The sequence below is a fragment of the Arachis hypogaea genome, chromosome 3, assembly GCF_003086295.3.
Source record: "Arachis hypogaea cultivar Tifrunner chromosome 3, arahy.Tifrunner.gnm2.J5K5, whole genome shotgun sequence".
NCBI lineage: Eukaryota > Viridiplantae > Streptophyta > Magnoliopsida > Fabales > Fabaceae > Arachis > Arachis hypogaea.
Window position 1 is genome coordinate 2,103,788 of NC_092038.1, and position 12,011 is coordinate 2,115,798.

At 34.1% G+C, this 12,011-nt stretch overlaps 2 protein-coding genes across 3 annotated transcripts; both read right to left on the bottom strand.

The window, feature by feature from the left end:
- Nucleotides 1–484: 484 nt before the first annotated feature.
- LOC112786504 (uncharacterized) lies at nt 485–5,248 on the bottom strand. Its single transcript, XM_025829877.2, has 6 exons — nt 4,524–5,248; nt 3,575–3,775; nt 3,236–3,472; nt 2,737–2,954; nt 2,308–2,568; nt 485–1,130 (listed from the first exon to the last, which is right to left on the bottom strand). Exons 1-6 carry the CDS (start codon nt 4,870–4,872, stop codon nt 879–881), a joined length of 1,518 nt encoding a protein of 505 aa, XP_025685662.1. The 5' UTR covers nt 4,873–5,248; the 3' UTR covers nt 485–878.
- Nucleotides 5,249–8,428: 3,180 nt separating this feature from the next.
- On the bottom strand, nt 8,429–11,743 carry LOC112786512 (E3 ubiquitin-protein ligase RSL1). 2 transcript variants are annotated; one of them, XR_011879450.1, is made up of 3 exons: nt 10,865–11,743; nt 9,041–10,063; nt 8,429–8,917 (listed from the first exon to the last, which is right to left on the bottom strand). XR_011879450.1 is itself a non-coding variant. In XM_025829884.3 (3 exons), the coding sequence occupies exons 1-3, from the start codon at nt 11,633–11,635 to the stop codon at nt 8,725–8,727; spliced, it is 1,737 nt and encodes a 578-aa protein (XP_025685669.1). In that variant the 5' UTR covers nt 11,636–11,743; the 3' UTR covers nt 8,429–8,724. The 2 variants fall into 2 exon arrangements, 1 of the variants encoding a protein (XP_025685669.1); XM_025829884.3 differs by having other exon boundaries at nt 9,291–10,063.
- Between the last annotated feature and the right edge of the window lie 268 nt (nt 11,744–12,011).

A 12,011-nucleotide genomic window follows, 5' to 3' on the forward strand; every position in this document is an offset into this window, starting at 1 on the left:
ACATCCACATTTTGTTAGTGATTTTTGTTGGATTTAAACCAATTTAGTTAGAATTAATTGATAAAAACACTTGGATGTATAATAAAACCCAAATATTTAATCCAAAAAAACAACCTTAAATTTCAATATTTTTGTACCCTTTTAAGTTCATTTTTGACATTAAATCAGCCCCACTTAATCATAGACAATAAATTAAACGTGCATGCAAAAACTAATCCCTATTTAATATCAATAGAATGGAAATTACTCTCCCCAAAGTATAGCTTAGAAGTTACAACCTCAACCACGCAACAACCTTTGTAGGTATTACGGGATACGGCATATTTTCTGCACACAAAGCTTCCACGTCTAATGACATTGTTTATGAACAAGAGCATTTCCTACAATCACAAACAAGCTTCGCAGAGATTTAATCACATCAGTTCAAAAATTATAACGGAAGTTAATATCACGTTGTAAGCAAGTATACATTGTATAAGCCAAATATGAAAAGCATACATAGTTATACTATAACTATCCGCTGCACAATTTCAATCATCTCTTCGTCCAGGAGAAAAAGGGCATCATATCAGTTTTTCAGCAACACAAATTTGGAGTTAATTCCAATTTCGTGCCATATCTGAGTACTACAACGGTACAACCAAAAGCAAGTTTCAAATGTTGATTTTTATTTTCTTTCCTATAAATGCTCCATTAGAGATGAAGCAAAAACTATATGGTATGTACATCATAGAATGATAAAATTGTGATGTTCTGCCAGGGAAAACAAAAAAAAATGGAAAATAGGAAAAAAAAAAGAGCATTTTTATCCTATTATGTCCTATGTGTACTTGTTCTAGCTAGTTTGTGGCATTATCAAAGTTCACCATGGTTTGCTACTACTTCTTCTGGCTGTTGTTCAACATTTTTTCATCTAGGGTGGTAGTTTCATTTTCATCTTGTTCTGAGGAAATAGTGAGGGGACCTTGTGGGGTTCCAAAAAGTGTTGTAAATATCTGTCTATGGCATTCATCACAAAAGTAGATATATGTGAAATGTCCTTCATATGGTAGCTTATGCACTGCAGCTCCAGGTAGTATTCGGTGCACGAAATCGGTCATTGATGGAGGAACCACTTTATCATCCATTCCCTGCAAACAATGCACAAGGATGAGTTGTATACTTTCATTCGAAACAAACATCATCTCAAACCAATTTAGACATTACATGAATCAAACAAAGTCGTACTTCACCTGGGTTCATCCGGATACATTCATTAAAGGATGTACTAAGATGTAAATGAAGAAAGTAGTGTTTTACATTACTCAAACAAACAACCTCTAAGTTCTAATATCTTCATCCAAACAAAAATAACCTCTAAGCAAATATAGTGTCCTTTTTCTTCTTCTTTCTTCTTTTTCCCCCATATACTTGAAGGAACAGCTACGAAAAAATATAATCTGACATAATATCTATCTAGCAAAACTCAACATTTTGCAGAAACAACGGGTACAGCAAGGCAACAGTTGAAATGAGACACAATAGTATATATTTGTGTCATTAGCATAAATTGTTGATTAAAGAAAAAAAACTTTCATCAAAGTTTTCAATGTATGCAACCATTAAACGATTTCCATCCAATACATGCCATTTAGTGTACATTAAAGTAGTATGCTCTCGGTGGTTAGAAAGTTAGAGAAGAGCAAATGTTAATGAATGTGAAGATGATAATTGATAGAGGTGTGCACATGACAAAAATATGGAAGGAAAAGCAAAATGGGATATTCTTACGTATAGTGATCTGCTTTGATAACAATAAATGAGGATAGTTTGCCTAAAATGGTTTGGGCATTTATGACCCACTAACACATTATTGACAAAAAGAATGCTTATGAAAATTAAAACCCAAAAAGCATGAACCGAAGTTAAGAATAATTATGCTAAAGTGATGATTATACTCCAAAATTGTCCACCATACTTGGATCCACTTCAGATACTGTATGCCTCCACTGGTATCACAACTTTAATGTTTCAAATTATTGGCCAGAAATTGTCCTAATTGGTTTTCAATTGTTTAAAAATTAAAACGGACTAAATCACATTTTAAACCATTCAAAACATTTAAAGCTTCTTGAGATAAAAATGTATTGCTTATTTGTAATATAAACAACATCATATCGTCCCAGTATTTCAACATTGCTCATAAGGCTTTGGGGAAAAAAGTCCTTAGAAGAATGCTTGCAGAAGATTTTTATCAAATAAGAGTGAATGCTTTAGTAAATGAAGCTTGTATAGAGGGTGTAGTAATCTAAACATTGATGCACTCACTTGCCATATATGTATTGGGCCAAGAAAACCCGTGTATTCCTCCTGAACTTCAATGAACATTGACTTCAGCCAAATGAGCAAATCAGCACTTCCGCTCCGTTTTTTCTTCTGCAACTTGAGGTCCAACAGGCTGAAACCCCAGTTTGAGACCTGCAGAGCAGCTTCCTCCAAAAAGGGTTTTGCATTTCCTTGCCTGATTGATTCTTCCACATCCCTTTGCCAGAATTCCTCATAGATTGGATCTTCCATCAGTGCTTTATCCTGCAAGGAACCGTTCGTGAGGGGATATGCTTAATCCAAGTTACTGGAATGCAAGTGAAAGACAACCATAACATGGACATCACATGGAAGTGTAGATCTCTTTCTATGGATACCAAACACATTTGTGTTGACCACAAGACAGAAATGGATGAGCAAAGCTTTTCTTACCCTCTTTCCCAGAGACAATGACAGCCACTTATCAATCTGACCATGCTTTCCTGACAAGAAGCTTCGTCGATAGAAGAAAGCGAGAAACCTAGGACTCCTCCAAGCTAAAAAATACATGAATTTTCTTTTTCTTGTCCATTTGTCCCAGGCTCTTCGTCTCTCTTCCCTTGTCATGAGACGATCGTATGGGTTTACCATGGGAGCAAACATGGCCGCACCTGAGATTTACTTAGATTTATTCCGAAATGCATGCCAAAATATACCATGTTTAAAAAGATGCAAGAACTATGTAGACCCATAACTCTGAGCTTTATCTCAACTTTAAACTAGTTATTCAGAACACCTTAATAAGCCTAAAATGTGACAATAACATAAATAAACAATAATAATTGTTTTGAAAAGTGAATAAGCAAGACACCAGCTATAAAAGCTCCAAGTTTTATCATGTTGAGTATATCCAAAGTTGCATGGAAACAAAAAGAAAAAGAACTATTGATACCTGCTAATCTATCAGGAATGTATCTAAGTGCAGCCCAAGCATGCATACTTCCACTTGAGTAGCCAACAACCCAAAACTTTTTAAGGCCGAGCGAGTCTGCTAGAAATAACATATCTGCCGCTGAAGTTTCAAGATTTCGATTGGGATGTGGATCACTCTCCCCAAACCCAGGAAGATCATATGTCAACAAGCAAATGCCGAACTCTTCAAGCAGTGAACCCTTAACTCCGGGAATTCCTAATTTTGAATTTGAAGATGGTGTCAACAGTCTATAGTAGGATACCAAAAAAAAATATTATAAAAAAAACAGCAGAACAAGAATTTAACACTTCAAACAACCTGCAAGCCGAGAGGAAAGAAAAGTATGAGGAGCAATCATTGAAAATCTAGCTCTGTTAGCAGGAATGCCTTGCTCCTTATACGCCAAATATCTTCCATCTGGAAGCACTATGCGAGCAGCACTAGGAGGATGCAGAAATACTTCCTTGACTTCCTTTGTCGAAGGGGATGATGGATCATGCTCTAAATTTAAATATATAGCTGCAAACATATCAACCAATCATGACATCTACCTATAGCCAGAATGTAACATCAAAGCACAACTTTTCCAATCCTGATTTCACCAACACATATAGAACTTTACGAGTTTCTATTATTTCTTGAAGAATGCATTAAAAACCTTAGGCTGGAATTGGACATTGTTTCTGAGATGGAAACAGAGGACAAAGAAGCTCATTTGGTTGTGGAGAGACAGATAGAGACAAAATAATTTCCATTTATAAGATAAATAATTCATGTATTTTCCATATAAATGTCCTATACTTCTATATTTCAATATCAGAGATAATATCCAAACGCAGCCTTAAGGTATATATGACTAGGGGTAAACATGCTGCAGAAATTATCATCAATGAATTTAATGTGTAACACTGATCCATGAAAACTTCCATTCCATTTTTACCCCCTCAGTCTAAACATACCATAATACAAGGGAGTAAAATAAGAACTTAAATATAAGATTCAATTATATATATATATATATATATATATATATATATATATATATATATATATAAAAAATGTAAGTAAGCCTAGTGTGGTATCAGCTAAATACTGAATGTTCTATCAATACAACCAAACTATATAAAATAAATCTATGAATCCAAAATCAGATTTATCCATATGGTGGTTCTAAAAATAATAATAATATTAACAACAACAACAGCAATAATAATAATAAAGGACATAAATAGAAAATTAGAGTGATTGAAGTAGATTCAAGTCGCACCTGCAAAGGCAAGTAAGGAAACAAAGAAAATAACGGACCAAGCATGAAGTGGATCCTTATCTTCGGGTAAATACTCATTGAAGAAGCTCAATTTTCCACACACCTTGGAACAAGTTCCACCCACTCTTTTCCCAAAGTATGAATCCCTACCGAAATTCTTGACCAGGTAAGATTCTTCGTTGACGAGGCTTTGTTTCACAATGTCCCTACAACCTTTGCCGAGCTCCACCGTCATTTCCGCCACACCTTTCATGAACTCCGTCACACACTCCTTCACTCTCACCCATTCACCATCACCGCCACCGCCACCGCCAACAACAAATCCCGATGAGTTGTTGTTTCTGTTCATCTTTCTCTCCCTTCAGAGGGTCCACATTTTCTTAAGAAGAAGAAGAACAACAACAACAATGAAACGAAAAAAAAATGAAGGGGGAAAATGAGTATTTATTGAATTATTTAATTAATTAAATGATTTATTTGAGGTTGAATTTGAGAGTGAGTGAGCGAGTGAGTGGTAGTGAAGGAGGAATTTGGAGAGGCTTAAATGTTGACAAAAGAAAAAGACTGAAAAGGCAAAAGGAAAAAGGTGGTGGGTGAGAGCAAAAAATGGCAGTGCCTTTTTTTATGGTTATGGTTATAAGGAAGGAACCTTTGGGACTTGGGAGCAAAACAAACAACCATGTGTGTGCCCTTTGTTCTTAAACGGTTACATGCCCATTCCCCTCTTTATATTCTTCTACCTACATCATATTCATACTACTCATATATATTTATTTTATCTTTGAAATTGGTGAGTAACTAAAGATAAAAGGAGAATTAGATTTTCGAAGAGGTTAACTTTGGATTAATTAATTTTTAAAAAAAAGTATTAATTAGATCTTTTAAGTTTTAAGATAGTAGATATTATATATGTCTATGCTTTTTTTAATGAATAATACGAAATAAAATGGAATTGTTCATATATTTTACTATTTATAGTAGTGCATACTTTATTACTGTCACGTGAGCATAAAAATAATGTAGTTTTAGACAGTCAAACTTTTATTATTTTTTGAATTTTCATATATCATTTATCAACTATTTTTTATTTATCACAAATCCTATTAAAACAAGTGAAATTTCGCTCCAAAAATTATTATTTACATAACTATCTTTTATAAATAGGCACGTCAGAGTAATTAGCAGTACATATAAATATCACTGTTAAGTTTTAGTTAATGAAAAAGGATATCATGTGTCTACGGTTTGCTATCTTGAATGACTAAATTAGTACTTTTTTTTCTTTAAAAACTAATTAGTTTAAAGTCAAAATTTTCGTAGACCTCATTGTCACTTTACTCATAACAAAATATTATTGAAGTGCACTTGTTTTCATATTTACATAATAATTAAGAATAACTGTTAGATGATAATTTGATTTTTATGATATTTTTGGGTATGTCAATGATTAACGGTCATGGATCGAATTTTTATTTAAAATTTTATAGTTGGCCAATAATTTGCTATACATAAGGCGATATTTAAATTTTTTGTACTTATTTAAACAAATTAGTGAACTATTTATTAAACCAACCTAAGTTGGTTTTGCTATTTTGCTATATAATTTTTTTTTTTGTAATTTTGCTATATAATAATTTTTATCTATCATTTTTTAATAAAAACAACTTTATTTTAGTGATGATCGATATAATTTATCGTTCATATTAAGTAATTAATTCATCATTCAATAATTCAGGATTGACTAAAGAACTAACTAGTTATATAAAGTTCCTGGATTTTTGTTCTACTTAAAAAGGGTTGCATTCTATTCTATAATGTGGATTACTAGGATTCTCCCACTCACTAAGATAGTCATAACAAATTGACAATGTTAATAAAAGTGCTATTAACATATGAAATAACAAATTGAACCACGATTTATTTTGTCTAAAGCACTTAAGCTTTTTCCCCCACATGTCATGACTATGAATGAGAAAATATAAGTGGATATTAATTTGCAACATCATCAAAGATTATTTCAATGCCTAATAATTAACTAGGGATGCAAGTTCAATTGTTCAAAGTATATTAACTTTGTCAATATACTGCATAATTAAGCTGATTACCCACAAAGGCCGCATATTGCAATTTTTCCAACAAAAGTAAACGCAGACAGATAGATTTTATTTTATTTTATTTTATTTTATTGGGTATTAAGAGAATTTTTTATTTTTAATATTATATTATTAGAGGTAAAATCTTTTATCATGAACCAAACTGTGTGTTGAACACAACTATGGCCATCTACATAACGTCAATGATATTTTGTGTTTCTTTAATTAAAATAATATTTTTTTAATAAAACGTTAGTGACATTTTATGTTTTAATAATTAAAATAATATTTTTTATTATAAAATGTCAGTAACATTTTATTTTTTATAATTTAAATTTTTTTATTACAAAACGTCAATAACATTTTGTACTACCACTACAATTATATAAAATATTAAAATAATAAATATTTTTGTATTTCACATTAAAATTATTCATATATAAATTTTTTAGCCGTAGTAAGACAGATAGAAATATAATTGTGAACCTTTTTGCGAGTAAGGACTGGGAGCCCACACGACACATGCCTTGGATTTTTCTGAATATTATTTTATCATATTATATGAAGTTAATTTTATCCATCTTTGTCTACCAAATAAAAAATATTAATAATTATCTTTCATTTCATTATTATATGCCACCTATAAGTCTTTATAACATAACCACATAGTTGAACCACTTTACCTGAATTATTATAGTACCTTGACGAGCTGGAAGAATGAACAAAACAAAAATGACACTATCATGTAGTTAATACTTAATACACACATCTTTTAATTTTTATTTTGCCATATTGCGTTAAGATTAACTTATTTGTGGTTCAAAATAAGCTATGATTAAGAAAATGTTCGAAGCTATTCATTTTCTTAAAGAAGTGTAACTACTTTTTCCCACCCCAACTAATTGTTTCCAAAGATGGCTTTAAAAGTACATTGATGAAGCTAATTATAATAATAATGGAGTATCAAAGGATGTGAACGATCGTAATAAAACAACAACACTATGTTTTAATTTAATTTTCTCATTGTCGTTTTCTCAGGATTAATACCTAATAGACTAATAATGCTATTAAACATTGTTCTTGGAACTTGTATTATATGGTTAAGCTTCTTGTGGTGTTGGCTTCTTTTAGTTGATGTTTTCTTTGGATTTTTGTATGATCTCATGTGTTTATCCTACTTGTTCTGGATACATATATTTATCTATTTAAAAAAGAAAGAAAGAAAGAAAAACATTGCTCTTAGAAAGTTAGAATCCTAATTCAAACTAATTAGGATTAGGCTCATGTAAGGTAGTTAGTTACTTGTTAAAAGAATAAAATAGTACAGTAATAAATTTAGAATTGTGTAGAATCATAATCCGACTAAGAAACCACCATTAGTTAGATTTTTGTTGTGAAATAGAAATACCCTTTAATTTGAGATGGTTAGTTTTATAGTTACCAATGAATACACACTGTAAGTAGCATCAAGTTTCTTAGAAATTTTGTTAATTGCACAGCTCAAATATGAACAGGGACACGTGCATGTGCATATGCATGCAACAGTAATTGAAAAGTGATGCTCACAAATCACAACAGGGCACATTAACATTAAAGTTCATATGTCCTAGCTTAGGCATAACCTTATGGCATAGCAAAGTGGGGCAGGGAAATATGACATGACCTTATGAAAGGTCCAATACGCCACAAGAGGTTGGAAATTCGTTGCACCTTTAAAGGAGCCCAGTATGCAACATGGGCTCTACTCTACCAACATGTCATTTTCAATTTTTATAGCGTTTTTTATAGGTAAAATTAATAAACTATAGCACCTATAAAACTGATTATGATATATTAAAAAAGAAGAGAGTATACAAATTTGAATCAAACATTACTAAAACCTCCCACCGGTTTCCATAGACTATTCACACTTTGCTAGTCAGGTATGTGCAAGTAATTTTTTGTTTTCTTTCCAAAATCCGACTGATTCATTTTGAGAATATGTGAGTCAGCTCCAAAAATTTACAAATTAATACCAGAAAAAGGGAGGATTAGGCAGATGAAATTACTATTTGAGAAATGCAGAGATCACACCATGAAACAATTGACCTAGCACTAGAAGGCACATATTAGTAATATTCATCATCTGAATAATCTGAGTCAAAAAATTCGTCATCTTCCTCCTCCTCTTCTTCTTCTTCGTCCGAGTCCCTCGCATGATCCTCAAACCAAATATTGTCCTCAGCCCAAAGTGGGCAAGAACACGTTGCTTTCTTGTTCTTCCACTCGGCTCCACAGTTGTAGCAGAATTCATAGCCACACCTATAATCATAACCAGAGAATCAGTGGTGATAGAATGGAACAAAAGTTTAACTAATTACAGGTTAATGTATCATTGCTTCCCAATGAAGACACTGGGATTCAACATTGATAACTTCTTCTCACATGAAAATCTGTTAATGAATCTCCTCTTCAAGTATAAAGAAGGCATGTATTCCTTATTTCCTGTTAAATACTTCCATCACCTGAAACTTTTACCTAGCAATAAATACTTTGTAGGTATACCAACATAAATTGGGATTGTGATGCCTATACAATAAACATCTGATTTTAATTTCAATTTTCAGTTAGTGAATCAATGATTACAAGAGTGATGATCACAACTTAGGTTAAATCCAAGTCAATATTAGAGTACCTGCAAGTCATGTGATAGCAGCCTTCAGCGAGTTCAATCATATGGTTACATTTCACGCACTGGCGCCATAGACTCCTGGATGCCAGAAACTTTAGCTTCAAATCTTCAGCAGGAGGGTTAGGATTCAACCTTTTGTAATCATAGCATTTCATGCCACTATGCCAAGGGACCTTGCAAGTAAAACAGAAGAGACCATGGCATTTTATACATTTCTTAGGTCCTGATTGTTCAAAATCACCAATAAGATTTTTGGAGTACTCAAAAAGCTCAGTTTTTGACATCAAAGCAGAGCATCGTGGATAGGGACAATAAACTTTCTCAGTAACTGGAATTGAAGCTTCCAACTTTCGCAGTTGCATGGTCTCAATTAATTTATTTGTCAAGAATTTCTTGCAGCTGTCAACTTGAAGCTCGGAATTGCATCCTTCATGAGGGCATTTTGGCACCATCCCATGAAGCAACTTCACCTCCACATGTTGTCTCATGCAAGAAAAGCAATACCGGTGTTGACAGCCATCAACCGAAAAAAAGTTATTGCCATCGGTATCCTCCAAACATATGACACAAGTTTCATTCAGATTCTTCATACCGTTAGAGTCCGCAGGCGCTGTCAATTGAGAAACGATTGCCTCTCTTGCAAGCTTAAATGCATACTTGACATCATGTCTTGCGAGAAGCATTGGAGCACAGTAAGTAAATTTTCTCCGTAGCACATTCACCTGATTGACTAGCAAAGCAACCTTCCGCTGTTTCACAGGCCATCTTCCCCTAACCTGATCCGTAAAACACTATTAAAAATATTCCAACCGTTTTTCTTGACACCAAAAAAAGTTCCAACCAAAGACAATGTCTGCCATCATTTTCATCTGAACAACAAAATACTATAATTTAAGCTATTATCAGGATTCACACCCTGGCTTGTTTATTGCTCCAAAAGTAACAAATTTCAAACAACAAATCCCCCAAGAAGCATTTTAAAATCTCAATTCTGACACGAAACTGAAGTAAACACATCATCAAAAATAAGAGAATTCCTAAAAGGAAACTTAAACTACTCTAGAAGTTCGACTGCCCCTATAACGATTCTAATTACCACTTACCAATCCTAGTCATGTGCAATGATTCTCTGATGGCATGTCATCATCAAAAATGATAAAGAGAGTTCCAATTCATTTAAAAGGATAACATGTCAGGACATGCTACATCCCCGAGAATCGGGAGCAAACTCTCCGAACACCTAAAACTCAAAATGGTGGTTGGTAAACATATCCCACCCCAAAAATCCTCCCACCTGAAACCTCTAAAATCACATCTATCTTAAAATTCTTTGAATAATATTTACAAGAAATTAACAAGAACTTCGACACTAATATACATTCCTCACTCTTCTAAGTTCTAACGAGTGAAGCCTCCTAAACCCAACACTTGTCAATCCATTGCATTCACAAATCAAGAGAAACCTCAAAGAAATCATCATCATCATAATCTTAATAAATTGGAACTTTCAATTCGTATCAACTACAAAACAACCAAAACCAAGAGAAGAAAAATAAGAAAAGGGAAAGGTGCCTCACGAATTGGAAGATTGGATAGTAATCGCAGAAGAACTGAACACGCTTCAAGTCCAAAGCGAACGCAGCATTCAAGCCTTCGATCAAAGCCTTAAGATCAGCAGCAATCTTGCTCGTTCCACACCCAATGAGTGGCTTTTGCACCTCAAGAATCAAGTTATCTTCAGGATCACAAATCGCAACCCCAATCCCAGCCAACAGAACCTTCTCTCCGTTTTTCAACTTCTCGTCTTTGCTCACCAAACCCTTAAAGTAAACCCTAAAAACCGCACCATCATCGCCTTCGTCCATTTCCAAATTGCCCTTCCCAGTATTCTTCTTCTTCGTCGACGACGAAGAAGAAGAACCCTCCCCGAAGAAGAAGGGTTTCTCGAAGTTATCGCCCCATTCGACCCAATCATCTTCGGGCATTCTAAGAATTTCGATGGCGACTTTCTGATCGTGGACGCGACGGTTGAGATCGAGACTCGTTTTGCGGGCCTCAGCCTCGCTGAGGTGGCGGTCGCGAAGTTCTTGCTCAACCCTCGCGAGTTCTTGCGCCTGGAGCGTTGTGGCGTTCAAAACAGCGTCGTTTTTGTCATCGTTGGTTGGTGGTGGTGGTGGTGGTGGTGGTTGCGGGGAGGAAGAGGAGGGGAGGGAAGCGAGGGAGGCGGCGAGAGCTTCTTCAAGCTGTAGTCGGTATGCGAATTCGAGATCGGAGTCGATGGCCTCAGCCGTGGCGAGCTCACAGCGTTGCTCCAATAACAGGCGGTGGAGGTCGTCGTCGGAGTCCATGAAGTCGTCGTCGTCGTCGTCGTCGTGGCGAGTGAGTGAGTGAGTGTGTGAGTGAGTGCTTCTTTTTCTTCCACACGGATAAATAATTGGAGAACTAATGTAAATATCAAAAATTCTTATTGTTTTTAGTATTTAAAGTTTTGTAAAAAAAATAAAGTTATTTTTTATTTTTTATTTTTACTTTTTTTTTCTACAGAATTTAAAAATCAAACACAAGGTCATTGACAATTTGACGGCTGATTTTTTTGTTATGAAAAAAAAAAGTTGATGCTGCGCAATGAAATGGACATATTCACAATTTTCACGGCTATGATATCAGTTCAAAACATCGCTTAGGTTTTATTTTTGTCTTCAATTTTTTTTCCAGGAAACTAAA